This window comes from Lemur catta, chromosome 1 (genome assembly GCF_020740605.2).
Source record: "Lemur catta isolate mLemCat1 chromosome 1, mLemCat1.pri, whole genome shotgun sequence".
Lineage (NCBI taxonomy): Eukaryota > Metazoa > Chordata > Mammalia > Primates > Lemuridae > Lemur > Lemur catta.
The window spans coordinates 142,398,747-142,417,871 of NC_059128.1; the positions used below are offsets into that span (position 1 = coordinate 142,398,747).

The 19,125-nt window shown below is 47.8% G+C and overlaps 1 protein-coding gene across 5 annotated transcripts in view; it reads right to left on the minus strand.

The window, feature by feature from the left end:
• Positions 1 to 2,018: 2,018 nt before the first annotated feature.
• The window catches only part of GATA3 (GATA binding protein 3), a 28,204-nt gene continuing 11,097 nt past the window's right edge, over positions 2,019 to 19,125 (minus strand). For 4 of the 5 annotated variants that reach the window (XM_045536058.1, XM_045536062.1, XM_045536068.1 and 1 more), the window contains exons 3-6: positions 16,451 to 16,990; positions 11,391 to 11,536; positions 6,955 to 7,080; positions 2,019 to 3,208 (exon numbers count right to left, since the gene is read on the minus strand). In XM_045536058.1, coding sequence (XP_045392014.1) covers positions 2,924 to 3,208; positions 6,955 to 7,080; positions 11,391 to 11,536; positions 16,451 to 16,990 — 1,097 coding nt within the window. In that variant the 3' untranslated portion in view covers positions 2,019 to 2,923. The remainder of the gene's footprint in view (positions 3,209 to 6,954; positions 7,081 to 11,390; positions 11,537 to 16,450; positions 16,991 to 19,125) is intronic. The other variant, XM_045536073.1, reaches the window with a different exon arrangement.

Genomic DNA, 19,125 nt, shown 5'->3' on the forward strand with positions numbered 1-19,125 from the left:
GGGGGACCTCACCAGGGTTCATGCAGTTCACGCTAAAGGGGAATAACAGTGTAAATGTCACAAAGTAAGAATGACATCACTGGAGTCTTGATTTCTCTGTTTTCTGATCTGCTTTAAAAAAAAAAAAAAAAGAGGTGGTTTTAAATGAACTTCAACCTACACAGTCAATAGACGTTTGTTGAATAAATCCAAAATTTTTACTGCATGAACTTCTACTGTTAGATATATAAGAGGAGTTTATAAATAGCAAAAAACTGTTCCATAACTATAGTTTTTTTCTATTATGCTGGCTTTTAAAATGTTTCAATGAAATTAAACATTTTAAAATTAAATCCCCAGATAGTGCCCCGGAAAAAGCCATATATTAGTATTTCTCAAATATTCTGCTAGCCATGAGCTAATGCAAATATTTCAAAAGTGAAGCAAAACAGATTGAAAATAATGAGGGGTACCATTTACTCAAAAATATTTCAGCAATATTTTAAATCTACAATCTTGTCCTGCTTTTCTAGATTAAACCCTCTTTCATATTGTTCTTCTAATTTGTCTTATATATTTTTAAAAAGAATAAAAAAGAACAAAACCATTGGAGCTATGAAAACATATACCATTCTAAAGAAGAAATTGAATCATTATTTTCATATATATATATTTCAAAACTTTTGCATCATCTTCTAGAAACATCTAAGAAGGTTAAATCCATATACAACAGAATGATGAAATGACATCTCTCTGATGAAGGAACAGCATGAAATATGCCATTATAGCTCTAGTACCTAAAACCAAACCTAGGGGAGGTACTGAGTTTGGGATTTTTCTACGTGTCCCCTTCACCCCTTCCCGCCCCAGGAATGTCAAGAATTTGAACTCCCTGTTCTTAAGGTGAAAGGGCATCAACTCAAATCTGTTCATGAAGAAAAGAGGTGGCAACTCCTGAGACATTGGAACTATACAGTCAAATCTCCGAAGTTTAACACGGGCAATAGACAACTCTTTCCTTCGGTGCTTCCAAAGTCATTGCAAACATTCGAATTGCAGGTCATTAATTAGGAGCCAGTGAGATCTCCACGTGCATCTCAATGATGCTCTACTCCTTTATTTCGACATTTAGCTTTAGGTTTAAAATAGTTGCTAAGAAAGCAGAGAGGCGATTAACAGATATTTTTTTTTTAAATGTGTGCCATAGTTACACGTTCTGTCCACAGTAAAAGGGAACTATACAGCGTAAGTTACAAAATGGTTATTTCGGGTTTCGCAAACATTCCAATAAACTCGTCGCTGTGGCGTGACTCGACAGTAGAAAGGCAAAGCAGAAACGAACTCAAGAGCAGCCCAGCTCTTTTACGCCTAGAAGAGAACCTGGAGGAACCCATGGGCTGCGGTCTGCACCTGTGCCTCTCAGCGAGGAAACCTTCCAGGAGACGATCTTCTCCAAGTGGAGGTACAGCAGGAGCAGGGAGACTGCCGCCCCAGGGTAGATTCCGCTGGGCTGCATGGAGGAACTCCAAGTGTTCCCAGTTCCCCCCCAAAATGGACTTGACTCTCTGGGGTTAGCAGTCTCCTAGTGAATAACTACACGTCTGTGGGGTGTGTGTGTGTGTGTGTGTGTGTGTGTGTGTGTGTGGTTTTGCTTTGTTAATGCCTTTTTCTTAAATTAGCCAGAGCTACCAGATTCTAGAAAGAGAACTTGGCAACCAACGTTGATACGATGTCATTTTGTTGTTTTAAAATATTTAACTTTATTATAATTTTTGTAATATTATTCCAACAGACTGTATTAAAGGCAGTGATCACTAACACAGAACACGACAGGGCTAACAGCCGGCTGCTGGCAGGACACGGCCTGGGGAGCCGGGGGGGTCGCTGACATGCACGTGGGTAGCTCACACGCTGCTACCCTCAGCGCAGGCTGCAGAAGGGAGAAGACAGATGCTGCTGGACCCTTAGAAGCTATTTAATAAATATCATCCAAAAAACAAAATGGAAAAATAAACCCTCCAGAGCACAACCACCTTAGGTCAACTGAATATAATCTAGTTTATTCAACCAAAAATTGAGAGAGAAGGAAAAGTATCGAAAAAAAAAAAAAGCAGTTCTTAAACACTAGCAGTAAATAAATTTATACAACAATTCAGTCTGTATAATATGATGAAATAAATCTACATCTTTTCTTATTTTGGTGCTTTGAATTATACATACAAACAATTACAGGGACTTGTTCACAAAGCATGTAGGCCCTAGAGAAAGACTATCCAACGATGGCAGATGGCATTTGCGAGCATTAACACTGATTGCCCGGAACTGATAGACACTTCCTTTGCAGAGGCCCACAGCTTTGAACGAATGATTCGCCTACGACTTTTTTATTTTTATTTTTTTTTTGCTTTTCTCTTTTTTCTGTTTTTTTTTTATTTTTTTGTTTGGTTTTTTTTTTTTGTTTTAATGCATCAAACAACTGTGGCCAGTGAAAGGAAACAAAACTGGCAGTTTGTCCATTTGGAGATCAGACCTAGTTTCTTTTTAATCTCCATACTTTATTTTCCCCCATATTCCTTAAACTTCTTGGCATCCTTCATGCCTCACAGCTACCCAGATGCAATAAAGTCTTCCTCAAATGTACAGTATTTCTTACAATATAAGTTATATGCAATGTTCAGCATTTTTTTTTTCACAGCACTAGAGACCCTGTTAAATAGGGGATGAGAGTCTGAATGGCTTATTCACAAATGGGACCCAGATTCAGTGGTTGGAACACAGACACCACAGTGAGCTCCTTTGCAAAGTGGCAAACATCATTTTGCGTTCTGCCTTCGAAAACATATATCCATGGCCTTTGGGCTTCATGATACTGCTCCTGCACAAATGCAAGTCGAAGGGGCTTCGGGGGCTCCCGCGTGGAGCCCGGGGAGCGTCAAGCAGCCCTCTAACCCATGGCGGTGACCATACTAGAGGGATGGTGAGGTCCAAAGGACAGGCTGGACGGCGGGTGCATCGGCGTGGGCGTGGTCAGCATGTGACTGGAGTGGCTGAAGGGCGAGATGTGGCTCAGGGAGGACATGTGTCTGGAGAGGGCGGCCGGGTTAAACGAGCTGTTCTTGGGGAAGTCCTCCAGCGTGTCATGCACCTTTTTGCACTTTTTGGATTTGCTAGACATTTTCCGGTTTCTGGTCTGGATGCCTTCCTTCTTCATGGTCAGGGGTCTGTTAATCTAAACAAAGATCAATTTTTTTTTTTTTTTTACTTTTTTGCTGCCTCTCACACACCGACACGGGTTCCACCAGCTGCCCCGGATCTGGGATCCGTTTCGCTTTCCCCTTGCTCCCTCCCACCTTCTCCTGCCTCCTTCCCGGGGACCGGGGAACTAGGACAGATCTAGCTACCAGAGGAGAGACCCACCTAGCGTGACTGTATTGCTCCGGTAACAAAAATAGAATAACTTGTCTTATTTCTTTAGAATTTCCTTAGACTAGTGCTAGAGAAGAGAGCTATTACGGAATCTTCAAGAGGGAAATACCATTTTGTCTACTCCTCTAACAAATCGGTTTTAGAACTTTAAAAGCGCTGCCAAGGTCATCAATCTTCAGGTGTTTAAGTCTATCGGCCTGGGAGGAAATGGGATTGGACCGCTCTGCGGAGTCATTTGGGGGTTGCCTTTCTTCCCCTTAGGCCTTTGCACAATGAGAGGTGCCGTAGCAAAATCTTCTCCTGGAATTTAGATGTTCCACGGTTGTATTTTAAGAAAACACACCTTTCCGAAAGGTCATCCCATCCCTTGCCTGAGTCACTCAGCAGCAACTGTAATGGCTGAAAGTCACCATTTCTGCCTAGTTCTGACTCTCCCCTTCTAACTAGACAAACAGCCAACCAACAAGTATTTAATAACTACTTTTGGGGTGCGAAGCCCTGTGTTAGCATGGAAGTGTGTGCACCCTAAAAAGTAAAGACCAAGAATGAACCAAAGAGACAGAGGCCAGGCCCTACTCTCAAAATCACCAGACTTCAATCCCCAGGCAGCTACCACTTTTCTCTTCTTGATAAACCTCATTTGTCTCTTTAAAGTACATCAGCTAAGGGGGAGGGGAGCCAGAATCAAGAAAAGGGACTTTACAAAGTGCTCAGAAGCTGGTCCCCAGCCGGGCAGAGTGACATTAACCCGACTGAAGAGCAGACACCGGTCCCAAAGAGCAAACTGCACAGCCCTGACTGCCTGCGGTGAAAACGTCCCCCGTTTCACCCCGTGGAGAACCCTCGGCTTTGGGCCCACCTGTCTGCCTCCAAAGCTAGAAAATGACTGTTGAGAAAGGGAGAATTCACACGGCCAAGAGGGACCAGGTTGCTGAGTAGCTGGGAGAGCTTGTCTGGAGAGGGGACCAGAGCCCCAGGCTGCAGCTGTGACCTTATTCTCCCCGGTGCCAGGAAGACAACATGACTGAGTGACAGCAGAAGAGCTGAGAAAGGTCACTGCCAGGGGAACGTCTCAGGGTTCCTCCTGCAAAGTTATCCTCCAGGTAAAGCGGCAGCCTGCAGAGATGACAGGAATCTACTCCCACATCAAATCTTCCCCAAGATAATGTCTAGATACACAGCCCTGGCCGATATCTAGATATACATAGCCAGATATCTAAATATAATATCTAGTTACACCGATAGCCACACACGCACAGATAACTAGTCACAACACCACTGAGATACACTGATGCCGAGATAGGCAGTTATCTAAACACCTAGATAAGGAGAGAAAGGAGCTCATGGCATCCCGTGTAGGTATCTGGATGGGCAGAGCGATGAAAACGTTCATAGATTAGTATCTCTTATTGTTGGATACACATAAATCGCCTGCTTTCCCGAGGCCCAACTAAGCCAGAGGAGACAGGGAAAAAAACTACGCTTGGGAATGAGGAGGTTTCTCTCTCCTACTCGCCAGAGCGCAGCCAGGAAGACTGGCTAATTAAGGACGGCATGGGAGTGAGCAGTAGAGAGGATGACTTGGCTTTTCTTAAGATTTGAGAAATTCATATTCTTCAGAAACTATATCTGTATATATATTTTTAGATCAGACACAAGTGGGATCATATCTCAGCATAGCTAACGATTCAAAAAAAAGGATAGCTAGCTAATTTCCCTAATTCCCATGCTCCCATGGAAATAAGAAATATATATACGTGTGAGTCATTACAATTTTGTTGTGTTCTAAAACAGTACTTATTTTCCAACGGTTTGCCTTAGTCCTGCCCCTACTGACCTCCCAGGAAAAAGCCTCCTGGACTCTTCGAAATCGGTTTTGACTCGTCTATTTTATCAGCCATGCTACCTTGCACAAGCTACTTCCTTTTCTCAGGCATCATTTCTTCACGTAAAACTGAAATAAAAATAATTTCTGCCCTGTCTACATCAAGGGACTATCTGGGGCTCAGATGTGATCAAGTAACATGAAAGTTCTTTGAAAGCCATAAATTACAGCCCCAAAATAACTTCACTGGCAGTGCTGATGGCTGGAGAGCTAATAAACTCTAGCACTCCAAGTCTTCCAGATTTTCATCACGAATCTCTATCTCCACTGCAGTCAGTGAGTGAATTCTCCAAAGTGAAAACAGAACTTGGATGTAGTTGCTGATAAATGTTATGTAGCCTCAGTCCCAGGGGCCCAGGGAGAACCAGGAATCATAGTGAGACTCTGGTGTCCCAGGCACTGAGCTCTGCACCAGCCGTGTCAAGAGTAGATGACATCACAGGGAAGGAGATGAGGGTAGAGGGTCCCTCGGAATCACGGCAACTTGTTCCCAAGAAGCGAATACAGAGTCGGGTGCTGGGGTCAACCTTGACAAGTTCTCTGTGACTCAAAAAACTGAACCAGAAAAGCTCCTCCCCAACTCCCTGGAATCCTGAGTAAGAGAAGTTCTTGCCAGAACTGCCCCGGGCGAAAGTCTCTGCCTCCTCCCTGTTCGGTCCTAGATTGTGCCAAAGTCATGTTGGCCAAGAGACTTTAGGAGAATCAGAAAGTGCCAAAAAGGAAAGAGAGAGAGAGAGAGAGAGACAGAGACAGAGAGAGAGAGAGAGAGAAATGACCATTTTTCTTTGGAATTAATGTAAACTTGAGGCCCCCTTAGGGCCATGGCCCCATTAAGCCAGAATTGTTTCAGGAAGAAAATATCCTGAAAAAAAATTTTTTTGAGCTGAAGATATTACAAAATGAGAAGACCCAAAGTTGAAAGATTACAAATGACACAGCTAGAGACAGGTGACTGGCAACTGTCACACTGCTAATGGAACACAGAAGGAGAAAAAGACAGGGTTTCCGGGACAGCCTCCTCCAGCAGCCACTTGGCCCAGGAGTTCTGTGCTCGGGAAAGCAGGTTTGGACAAAGACACCAGATGAAATCGCTCAGACGTTTCATTTCATGTCTTCCCTACAGAGACTCCATTTAAAATTCACAGCACACGGGGAGGCGAGACTTTTGACCCCTCAGCGGCTGAATGGGTCCTCTTGGTTTCAGAGTCCTGCGCCCCACAACACAATTCTACATGCTTTCCTCTTTCACTCTCTCGCTAGCTCACTCTCACTCTTTTTGCAAAAAGTTCAAAATGCCAGAAAACAACAGAACAGAACCAGTGACTTTTTTTTGCTTTCCATGGGGAAGATTTTTTTTTTCCCCCTTCAAAAACCAGACAGGCCCACCCTGTGCTTGGGACCACCGGAGCACACACAGTGTGTCCGACACATGCCACGGGGCTGTGAGGTGCTGTGTCTTCCAACCCCCTCCGCCTCAGCAAGGCTACGCTAGACAAAACAGTTTTTCAAACTAGGTCTATTGCATAGATCACGGGAGGCCCGTTATCTGGCCCACAGGTGGGCAATTCACCCCGATCAGGGGGGCTTCCAGGGGACAGGGGTGATGCTGCCTACCCGACATTGTCAGCGAGGGTCCCTGCCTGGCGGGTCCCAGTCCCACTTACATTGTGCAGCTTGTAGTAGAGCCCGCAGGCGTTGCAGACAGGGTCCCCGTTGGCATTCCTCCTCCAGAGCGTGGTCGTGGTGGTCTGACAGTTTGCACAGGACGTCCCTGCTCTCCTGGCTGCAGACTGGGAGTGGGGAGAAAGAGGATAAAACCAAAACACATGTTAAATGTGTTGTCATAACTACGGAGACAGGCTTTTAAAAAAAAAAAAAAAAGGAAGGAAGAAATTATCATTGAAATCAAAACTAGCAAGTGGCCCACATGAAAGTAATAAAGATCCCCAAAAGCTGCCTTGAGAAGAAAAATGTCACCAATCCACTGGATAGGAGGGTATTGGAGCACAGAATTCTACCTGCCACTCACCAGAGCTCGCAAGGATCAGAAAGCCAAGGCCACCTCCCTGGGAATGTTACCTCCCTACCCTTGTCTCACAAAGTGCACCAGAGGGTTAGTTTTCACAGGTGGCAATTTTTAATCACCCCTACTAATTTGGGTACCAGACTTTCAGTCTTGCCTTATTCCCCAGGCCCACGGCCACAGGAGGTCTTTTCCAGGCCCAACTCCCAAGAATATTAATCCTCAGACAGGCTCCTGGCCATCAGGATACAGTAACAGCAAAAGAACAAACCTGAGCTTCCAAAGCACTTTATAGATCCCAAATAAAGAAACACCAGGTTGTAAAGAGAACACAGAGCTAGCACAACGCGACATCGTTCTGCGGGAGAATGTCCGTGCACGTGTGTGGCATGCACTCGTGGCTCGCATAACCCAGCAGGCACCAGGCAGGACACCCTAAGTCAACAAGACCTTATCGAATTTGCAGCGGCCCTGCATTTACACAGCCTGTGCTTTCAGACTCAGTCACTTGCCATTCACAGGACAGCCACCCTCAGTCCCTTTAGGTGGCTGTCAGTTAATGAGACAAATTCAAAGGAACAAGGAATTTCGCTATTCAACAGAAACCCTGGCTTCCCCGCCTCCTCTGGTCTCATGTCACCTTCATGAAATGAGGTATTTCCTATTTGCTGTTCACCCAGTAGAAGAGTTTGCAGTTCAAATGTCGGCCTCAGTGTGAATTTTCATTCCTTGGTTGTGTTATGGCCTTCATTTCCTTTAAAAGGCAGATTTTTCTCTCACTTTTTGACACATTGAAATTGGCCAGGTGACTATTCTCTATGTGCACACTTAAAAAAAAAAAACTCAAAAACTGTTGGAAGATAATGGAGTTGGGTCACTTCTAATGCACACTTCTCTTTCCTCCTCACCTTCCACCATGGAAAGAAAATTTTAACTGCAAAGTTATTCCTGTTTCTGGACTCAAAAATATTATCAAGGAAAAGGCAAGAGAAGGAGACAGAATTTAGCTAGTCTTTATCTGTGATAAGAAAATGCTGGTATGGTTATAAGAACGTTGTATGAGAACTACAAGGACCCTGGTGCACTTTCCTATTAATATTTTATCAAGCAAAAAGTTAGGCCGAACACCCGAAGATGCTAGATATGGAAAACCCAGGGGCAATTTCGAATTAACCAGACTGATCCTTTTCCTTTGAAAGCCACTAACATTCCACAGATAGGCTCCTATGGGCTCTAAACAACAGAGCTATGACTTTTTTTTCAAGTAATTCTTTCTTTTCTGTATTCTAAGGAAATGGAAATTAAAAACAGTCCTGATCTATCCTAATGGAGAAGGTTCTACTTTTTTGCTGCCCGTTTTGAAAATAATTCACCAGTCCAAGAAAGCTGATTCCAACGCCACAGGCCTACGCCTACCTGCCCTTATGAAATGTGATCATTTAATACTTAAATAACCATTTCCCTTGTGTACTCTTGGAAAGAAAGTGCTGCATAAAACCAGTGATTAATGATTTTGACAATTACGTGATATGTGATGATTATTATCTTCATATAGTTTTTTTTTTCCTTTAAAATAAATACTCTGATAGAGTAGACTAACAGCTACCCAGCCACCTGGAGTTCCCAGCCCAGCAATTTAGCATGTATGGTACATACACATAATGCCAACTGGTAAGATTAGAACTCCAGCGGAGGGGCTCTCTGTAATTCTTAGCATCATATTGACAGTCACAGACATAAATCTAAGCAGGCTCAGAATATGTCCCCAGCACTACAGACTTTATGGGAACTGACACAGAGTTTCCCAAAGCCACGCTGTTTGGTTCCCTAGCAGAAGGCAGAGTATACGATAGAGCAAGCTGCTCCGACTTTTGCTAGTTTGTGAGACATGAAAATCCCGGCAACACCAGAGGGGAGGAAAAAAAAAAACTCAATGGATCTTCCCCTTCGGTTATCTCTTCTATTTCCTGCATGAGTTTATTCAGCGTTAGATACGCATCTCAGGGAAGAGCTACTACATTATGGGCTGGGTGGTCTTCGGTGCATCTGCAAATGTATCAGACAAAAATAGCAAGCTGAAAAGATGGAGCTGGGGTGAAGGAATAGGGAATACAGGCAAGAAAAAAAACAAAATGTTCTAGGTGTTCAGAAGCCAAATACATCTAAGGGCTAAAAAAAAAAAAAAAAAAAATCTGAATGTGTCCTGAGTGCCTCCCTGTAGTACATGAATTCTATGGAACTAAAAATATCAAAGTACCCAGGACAGATGATTCAGAAAGAACAGACAGTTTAAAATGTGACAGCCAATGAACTCTGGAATTAAAAGCAATTATTACTCAGAGTTCTAGAGATTTCCTATGAAAGGTGAGTGAAGACAAAATTATATAAAATGGAAGTAGAACCCTCCTCTGCAATCTGTACAGACAGAAGAAGAAAACCCAAGAAAATGTCAGATGAACTCGTGCTCATCCATCAGCCCACAGTTTGAGATTTTTAACCCTTCTGTCTTCATTACTTTTGCCCTTAAAAAAAAAAAACAACTATGATGGTACCATGACTTATTTTAACAAGAAGGTTTTTGTTGTTAGTTCTCTCTCTTTTTTTTTTTTTTTCACTAAGGCCAGGTTTTGAGTGATTCAAAACATTCTTTTGTGGTGTGCTCATATTCATTCTGTGCTAACACCTCCAGCCATTTTTTTTTTTCAAACACTTCTTGTTCTGATCCGTTCAAACATCTTGGTGTTTAGGTTGGGGAAGCTGAGTTGTTGTTTATGAGTTATCTCCAGTGCTCAGATATCCGGCAGCTTTTTCCTAGGAAGTTAGCTTTGCACATGAGAGAAAGGAAGAAAAAAAAAAAAATAGCCAACTGTATGAGGAGAAGTGGGGGAAGGTTGAGAAAGCTGGAGAAAGGGGCAGAGATCAGAGAGAGTAAAGCCTGGAGGTCCACGACTACCAGAAATTAAAGTCATGTGGGCACTTCCATCCCTAGAAAGTTTTTCCTTCTTCTAAAGAGGATGTGAAAGGTGTTGAGTTGCAACTACAATCTGATGGGGAGGACAACTAATTCTTTAAAAAGAACACAGGGTGGTGTGGTGTGTTTTTTTTTTTCCTCCCATAGAATTTGATGGATGCTAATTCATCCATTAATCGGCCTGGGGAAACTCCCCTCCTCCAGTCTCTGCTTGGAGAACGTCAGCACCACCAAAGGCATGTTGATCTCCGGACCGCGGTTAGACGTTACTTCTCTGTTACAGACACTCACTGTTCCCCTGGCCTAAGGTTCCGAGGAAGAGCTTACTAAGGGACCTCTCCTGCTAGTTTTCCTTGACACCGCCAGGTTTGCTCAAGGATTCCCAATGGTCAAAACAGTTTTAAAAAGAAAAAAAGAAGGAGGGGAAAAAAAATAATAAAAACTATCACCCTCCTCACAGCAGTTCAAAGAGAAAGTCAGATCAAATGCTAGGTCAGACTGCGGCAAGACAGGACTCACAAGACTGTTCCCACAGGAATTGCCCGTGGAAAGTTCTCAGTGCCCACGACCAGGAGAGAAGGAAACACACAACGGTCTCCCTAGAGGCTGCTGCGTCTGAAATTCATCTCACCAGCCCCATCCGTCTTAAAGCATCAGAACAAGAAATCAGCACTGAGCCAGTGACCCTTCCTCGGAGACCACATGCCACCACCTGGGGAGCACATTCTAGATGGTTCCTAGGACAGTGCATCCTCATACTAAATTCCTCTTTCTGTGAAACACTGACTACAAAGCATGTTGGATCAGCCGTCCCGGTACTGACAACACAGTTGTTCTGTTAGGGTCTACGTTGCAGATCTGACAACCAAGAAGTCCACATCTTTAAAAATCTAAGAAGTGGCTTAAGAAATATGGAGAGGAAAAAAAGAGAGAGAGCTTTTCTATATATCTAATTTGAAAAGCAAAAAGGAACCTGTCCCAAGCAAGCTGACATGCTGTTGAGCTATCCTGCCAATTTCCTGAAGAAGGCTGTCCCTTCCCGAAGACAGGAAATGAAAAGCACAAAATGGGTAGTGAGGGGTCAGTGCCCCCCCAGGACAACTCACCAGCCGTCGCTTGGGCTTGATGAGGGGCCGGTTCTGTCCGTTCATCTTGTGGTAGAGCCCGCAGGCGTTGCACAGATAGTGCCCGGTGCCGTCCCGCCGCCACAGTGGGGTCGAGGTTGCCCCACAGTTCACACACTCCCTGCCTTCTGGAAACAAAACCACGGATAAGTCACGAATGGCAGGAAAACACGCAGGGAAGGCAACAGCATTTGGAATTTGGGGAGCAAAGTAAAGGTGGGAACTTTTTCCTTTCTTCCTCCACTTTTGGGGACTGTCCCATCCCTGCCTTCTTCTAAGGGGCTTCAAAGTAGAGCAGAGTGGCTGCTGTGCCTGGCACGACCTTCCCTGGTGCATGTGCACACGCGACACACCACGGATGGCGCCCACACAAGGGGCAGAGGCATCCACAGCCAAGGAGCCTGATTCCTGGCCTGGATGAGGAAGACCAGGCCCACCAAGGAGGAAGGCAGATTCCAACCGGAAACACATCCCTGAGAAAATTCTGAGCCCTGAACGGTGGCAAAAGCAAAACATGCCATTCGTTTCCCTCAAAGGAAAAAAAAAAAGAAAAACAAAGATGACCCATCATCATCACTAGGTCTGTCTATATAGATTGATTAAATAATGAAGATTAGGATCCGGGGAAAGGAAAGATTAATCAATGGCTAGCTAGACAAACAGATAATAAATAGACGTATCGATTGATCAATTGGCTGATTGATCTGAGTAGCTCGGGCTTTAGATTTTACTTTCAATCAAACTGTGAATGTCCCTAGCTGGAAAGGAAGAGATTAGGACCCAACAGGCATTTCCATAGCTTTCCAGATGGGTTATGAGACTGAAGCTAAACTGTGACCCCAAGCCAGGGGCTGCTGGGGGCAGAGGGGAGTAGGGAACCCAGAAAGGAGGGAGTGGGGGAGAGGGGATGGGTTGGGAGGGCAGCCTGGGGGCTCTCCGTAGGCTCATTAACCAAGGCCTGCCTGCAGTTTCTCTTTTTCCAAAAACACAAACAAACAAAATAAACAAAAAAAACCGGCCAGGCAGGGTTGGGTTCCTTTGGGCAGCATTCACCACCCAGACCCACCCCCCAGCAAGTTCCCTGGAAGAATCCCTTAAATTACCGTTTTAGGACTGGGGGAGTTTGCTAACTGATTTCACGCTTTTCTAAGAGAATCTCCTTGCTTTGGGGAGGTGCAAAGGACCCACCACCCGCACCACCTAGTCTTCTTGGTGCCTGGGAGGAAGCCCTCAACTCAAGGTGGCGCCGCAGGGAGGGGAGGCCCAGAGGAAGATACTGGCTGGTGAGCAGGGGAGAGAGATGAGCCCTGAAGATGGTTTTAAGAGATGAATCAACCACCGACAATCTAGGAGGAAGACTGGAGTAGGGAGAAGAGAACCTGCAAGGGCCCTTAGGAATTCTGACTCCCCCAAAAGGAGAAGAAATCTGCCTCCCTCGGCAGCTCTGGGACCTCCAGGGCCTTTGGAAACCCCCAAACCAAAGATGAGGGAACTAGTGGGGTCCCACTTGCAGGCCTGTGATCTTCCGGGAAGTTAAAGACTTTTGCCAATGGGAGAGGGTCTTGCCTCATCTTCCATTAGAGTTAGGGTTGGTGCTGAGTAGTTTTAATCTACTTTGCTTTTTCAAAAAAATCTGGAGAAGAGAATTTTTTTTTTCCCTCCCGATTCCAAAATGGTTCTTAGCCTGGGGTCTCCAGGGCGCCTTCTGTCCAAGAAGCCCTGCCATCATACACAAACACATCACACTGGGGTGCCAACAGCTCTTCTCAAAAAGGCTTTGGACTGAATCATACCCAGATACCTTAGCTGGGGTCAGAAGCCTGAGGGAGGTGGCAGACTGGATGTGGGGGAGGTGTAAGGGGAGGCCGCAGGACGAGTGGGCGAGGAGAAGCCACCTGCCTACAGCCCAGCCAGGAGGCAGCCGAGTGGGCGCCGGGTCTGCCCCTTCTGGGGGCAGCAGGGCTGTCCCTGTCCTGGCTGAGGCTGCAGGCCCACTCCCCGTCCTGCCCAGACAGGGGCCACCCAGGCTCCCCCCACCCACCCCAATTAGGCACAGGGCACGGGGCTGTGCAAGGCTATGCCAGCTCCAGGCACCCTGAGCCGGCACCCTGGCACTAGGGGACCTCCCAGCCTGACGCGATCAGTCTGATTTCCTTTCTTTTGCAGGGCGGCGGGGAGGATGACAGCTTCCTTTTCAGAGGGACCTTGAAAGCTAGCAACGGTTACCTCTTCAACAAGGCTCTGTACACTGGGGCAATTTTCTGTCTTGATTCACTCGGCAAGTTTGCGATCGCCCTGTGTGGGCTTTTCTTTTTCTTTTTTCCTTGTTGCCTCTGGTCTGTGACTTCAGCAAACAGCCAATTTTCCTAATGGAGGCCCCGACTCTCTCCTGCGTCCTCTCCTCCCCTCTCCTCGCCCCCTGCCTGCTGTGAGCGGCTCAGGCAGACACCTCTCTCCTAGGTGACAAGAACCACAGAGCTGCGAGGCCTCCTGACATTCAACAGCCATTTGCAAAGGCCCCTTGCCCGCCTGAAACTGGGGCGTTCGAGGGGGTAGGGAGTAGGGCAGGAGACTGTTCCGAGGAAGGTGGAGGGAGGTGCCCAAAGAAATGGCCCTTTGCAAAAAGGCTTTGTCTTTTGTTTGCAAAGAGAGATCCCAGCCCTGAAAGCCCAGGCGTTAAGAAAGCAATAGGTGCCCTAACCACAGCTCAACCGTTTCTCCAGCGACAACCCTGACAGCCCTCTCTCTGTCTCCTCCTTCAGCAAATGCGTTTGCAAAGAAGAGGTTTAAAAAAAAAGAAAAGAAAAAGAAAAAGAAAAAAGAAAGCAACCACTAAACCCAAGAGAATCCCTTCCTCAAGAACTCCCACGGTGTCCACCCTCTGCACACAGGGGCTACTTCTCGAAACTTCCCTCCACGCTCTCAAAAATCCCAGCTCCCTCGCTGGCCAGGTGTGCTGTTCTTGGTTTTTGCCGACTGTGAGAAAGGAATAAGAAGGAGGAAGTAAAAAGGGGCAATTGCAATGGCCTCCTCTCTGCCTTGCCAAAACAATAAAATAGGTGCTCACATATCCCTAGCTGTGGCTCAGGGGAACCACCTTTCCCGTCCACGTTCAGAGTCTGAAGGAAAGAGATGAGAGAAGGGAAAAGGCTCAACTGAAGGCAGAACGTGTGCACAGGAGAGGGGGAGATATCAAACGCAGAAATGAGGGCAAAGAAACCAGAGTCTCTTGGAAAAGTCACTCTGTCCCCTCCCCCACACAAACCACCGCACCGACCTCAGATACCACGATCTTCCCCCAGCCTCATAGCCCTACCAGAAAAGAGAAGTTTTTTTTTTTAAATCCCATTATGACCCCCAAATACACAGGTTTGTCCTCTTTACATGCGGCTCCCAGCCTGTTTTTTTCTGGGTCAAGCTGCACCCCTATCTCTCCCCGACCCTTCGCCTCCACCCCCAAGGCCAGCCCCCGCCAGGCACCGCGGGCCACCTTCCTCCTCCTCCCCGGCGCTCCCATCCCCTTGCTTTCTTTCTGACTCCATCAGCCAGCCTGCCTCCCTCTGCCTCCTGCCTACTTTCATGTACTGAACATGCAGGTCTGAGTTTTTCTCTCAGCCTAACCGCATCCGGACTCTATTAAAGTTCCTGGCTCGGGATAAACAATGCAACTGTCGCGTGCAGCAGTCTGAAAATAATTGGATTAGCTAAAACATATCAACTAAATAGAGACAGTCCTGCCCAGGCAGTCGGAGTGAATGTCACCCTGGAAAAAAACCCTGAAAACTGATCTCATGGTCACTGGGCTCCCAGAGCCCTCCCTCTGAAGTTTTTCAACCCGGGAGCTTTGGAAGCTCTGATTCTAGACTGCTCATCTCACCCTTAAAAGACAAGTGATTGTCACCGTCGCTAGTTAGATAGGGTCCATACAGAGACAGGCAGAGGTGCGCCAGGAGAGGATGGGACAGGACGTACCTAAGGAGACATCGCAGTCTTCACAAAACCATGCCTAACCACAGTCCCTTCTCATCTCAGAGAATTTCTCTCTTTTGACTCAATTACTTTGGTTAGAAACAAAATTGGTGATGGATTATTTTATTTTTAAAGCAAAAATATTTGGAGTTTTTTTTTAATGCAAAGGACGACACCAATGGGAATAAATATGCAGCGTGCTGCTACACGGGGTGCGCGTTTTGGAAAGGGAGTAAGTTCAGGAAGCAGAGACACTCCTGGAGAACTTGTCCAGTCCTTTCTACCTGCCCTGGCTTCAGAGCGACAGAGGAGTATGTCCTAACACGGCTCCCTGTCCCCGGCCCTTGCCCACACTGAGTGCTCTGGGAGAGCTGCAGGTAACTAACTGGGCCGTGAGACATCATTTTTTCATTCACCTCTGCTTCCCCAGTGCAAAGCCACCTCTTTCTTCCCGAAGTTCAGCTCAGAGCCCCCTTTTCCACGCAAGGAATGTGCGCTGCTTTGGCCAGTGTCTGCCCCGCCTCAAAACATTTATATATACACACTCTATTCGTGCACGTCCATCCATCTAAACGGCTGTCCTCCAGCATGACCCCCTCGGAGCTGAGCAGAGAGGAACAGTCAGACTGACAGAGGCCAAAGGGGTCACAGGAGGGACCTGTGTTTGTTTAGGTTTGAGGAGGTTTCGTTTTAGCATTAAACACTAAAGATTTATTCCCCGGGCCTTCCATTTGGTCTTGGAAGCTGACTAAAGGTTACCAGCAGAATGCAGAAGTCCCGCCACAGGCAGGAGAGGGCACTGCTTTGTTTTTGTTTGTCTTTTTCCTTTCCCAGCTCATTGGGGGGTTTTAAATCAGCTCCCACTTCCCCTCGGCTTCTGAGGACAGGAGGACACAGGGACAGGAGGACACAGGCAGTCCTCCCCGCTGGAAGAATGGGAGGGAATGGAACCTTGGCAGGGTTTGGGACACCCCAGCTCCCCAGAGGGGCCCTCTCTGCTGCTCGGGCACTGGATTTATTTAGGAGGAGGGAAGGGGGGTGGGAAAAAGGGCTAGGGGAGAGGCGGCTCCTACCTGTGCTGGATCGGGCCTTGGGCCTCGACTTGCACCCGAAGCCGGTCGGGGAGCCGCCCAGCAAGCTGCTGGGCGGGAAGAGTCCGGAGCTGTACTCGGGCACGTAGGGCGGGTAGGTGGTGATGGGGTGGTGGGCCGACGAGGACGCCCCCCCCAGGGTGGTCATGCTGCCGCGGGAGTGCGACGACTCGAGCTTCATGCTGTCGGGCAGCGGCGGCACCTGGTACTTGAGGCACTCTTTCTCATCCTGCCGGCCCGAGCCGGCCGAGCCCGGGGTGGACAGCGAGGGGTCCGGGGAGACGTCCTTGGGCGGGGTGGGCGGGAAGGTGAAGAGGTGCGGGCTGGCGTGGCCCCCGGACAGAGAGGACGACGAGGCCGGGGGGTAGACCGAGAGGGGCCCCGGGGAGCCGTGGTGGATGGACGTCTTGGAGAAGGGGCTGAGGTTCCAGGGCGAAGCGGTATGGTGGCCGCCCAGGGCTTTGCCGCCGTCCAGCCAGGGCAGGGATCCGTGCAGCAGGGGCGGGCGGCACACCTGGCTCCCTGCAGTGGCGGGGAAGGGGCAGGAGAGAGGAGGGTGAGGGTGGTCCTGGGAGGCCCCCAGACATGCCTGGGGACTCTCCCCCTCCCGCCCCAGCCTCCGTGTCAGCAAAAGTCCAAGCACAGGCCCACTCTCTAACCCCAGAGGTCCCAGGAGTACCTGGCCACAGACCTGGAGGCAAGAGGTAGAGAAAGACTCCGTCCAGCCCTCTCGCCCACAGGGATGTCCCCTCACAGCCAGCAAAATGAAGGGCCTGGGCCTGACACCCGAGAGGGGCTGCGCGGGAGTGGAGAAGGGCCCTTCGGCCTCTTTGGCCTGTCCAGATACACCATCTAAATCACATTCCCTGAGGTCTCTCTCTAGAACTTGACTTGATTTATTGGTTGCCTTCAATGGCCCAGAATCCCCCAGCCCAAACTTAATCCCAGCCAGCCTGTTAAGAGGGTCAGCTGCGAACGATGAGGCCTGAACGATGCAGCCTGGCCACACAGCGGCTCAGCACCCTCCAGAGGCCCAGCTCCCCACCCCAGCCTGCCGCAGGAAGGAGAGGCCTTGGGAAAGAAGACAGAGACGCTTCTAGTTCCCAGAAACCTAATGCAGGTTCTCAGAATCTGCAAACCAGCTTCCAAAAGGCCTGAAATGGGATTTGCCAGGAAATTTTCAGTTGCTCGGGCTGTTGAAGCAAGTTTCTAAGGTTAGACCCTGGGGTGGCAGTTTTTATCTGCTTTTCTCACCCTCCCAAATCCTATAGGAGAAGAAAATAAAATAAGTCCTACATGCCCTCAAAGCTGTGATTCCACCAGTGTGATAAGTGAATTTCCACCTGAGACCCTGAGACATAAAACTCCAGTTGATGCGTATATTTTAAACCCAGGATGACTCATACCGAGCCTATTTAGCCTTCATTTTAAATATACAATTTTAAGGTAGCCATAACTCACACAGGTCCATACACTGAGAGGAGTACGTTTAAACAGCAAGTGCAAATCCACACACTTATTGATCTTCTAATCCAGTAGTACCTGCCTCAGCATTTGACATTTTCTTCAACCATTAAGAACAATACTGAAACTAAAATCTTAAGAGAGAGGAAGGGGAGGAGAGTTCAGGGGGAAGGAGGGTTCTCTGAACACCAAGGGTCAAGATTCGTATTATGCAGGAAGTAGCATAGTAAATAATATTAAGTCTGCATCTGCCGCGTTTCCACTCAACTGCTGATCTGCGCAGAACGTGGGCAAAGAGCGCCCCATCCGCAGAAACGATTGTTTAAACCCTGGCTACAGCAGGGCAGAGGACGCCTGCTGCCGGAGGGGCTATGTCATTGGCGCCAACGCAGCCTCTGAACACGGGGACCAGGGCAGATCTAGGTCTGGCCGGCCTGAGAAAGCCTCACGTTTTCTCTGCCCCAATTTTTGCTCCTATTTCTTCTTCAGGAACAAAACTTACAGCTGAAAAGTGTTGGATCTTTTTCCTCTCCCCAACTATATTGGTCTGGTTTTCTTACATTTCAGAACTCTCCTAAACTCAAGGTGAAACGGAAAAAAAGGGGGGTGTCACCAGAACACTGGCATCGCTCCTACTGGAACCCTGATGTACCCTAAATCTCATGTGGGAGCCTAGCGCACTGCTGTAGGCCCGAGGCGAGAGCAAGGCAAGAACTGCCGGCAGTGAGGCAACCTAGAAGCAAAAGGCGCAGGGCAATTCTGTGCAGCCGGGAATCTGGGAAACCTCAGCTCTCTCAAGACATTGGTCTTCCCCCTACCCCCTAAACCCCTCCAAGCATCAGAATTCCCTTCTTGAAGCCAAGAGGTAGGAGACCTGCCTAAAAACCAGATGCACTACCTTTGGGGAGAGATCAAACAGAAAGGTGTGAATAAATACGTCTCTGGGGCCTTTCCAAAAATGTGTCTGGAGAAGCAAATTGAAGACGTCGGACAGAAACCCCTCTAAAAGAGCTGGGGGGTACCAGGGAGCGAAGCTCTTTGGAAGAGGCGGGTTCCAGCCCGGCTTGGCGGGCGCCGGCTGCCGGGCCCCGGGCGTCTCGGCCACAGAGGCAGAGTCTTGGCGCCCCGCGCCCGGGACCTCGCGGACCCCCCGAACCTGCGGCCATCACGCGGGCACAGAGAGCTGCGGCTCA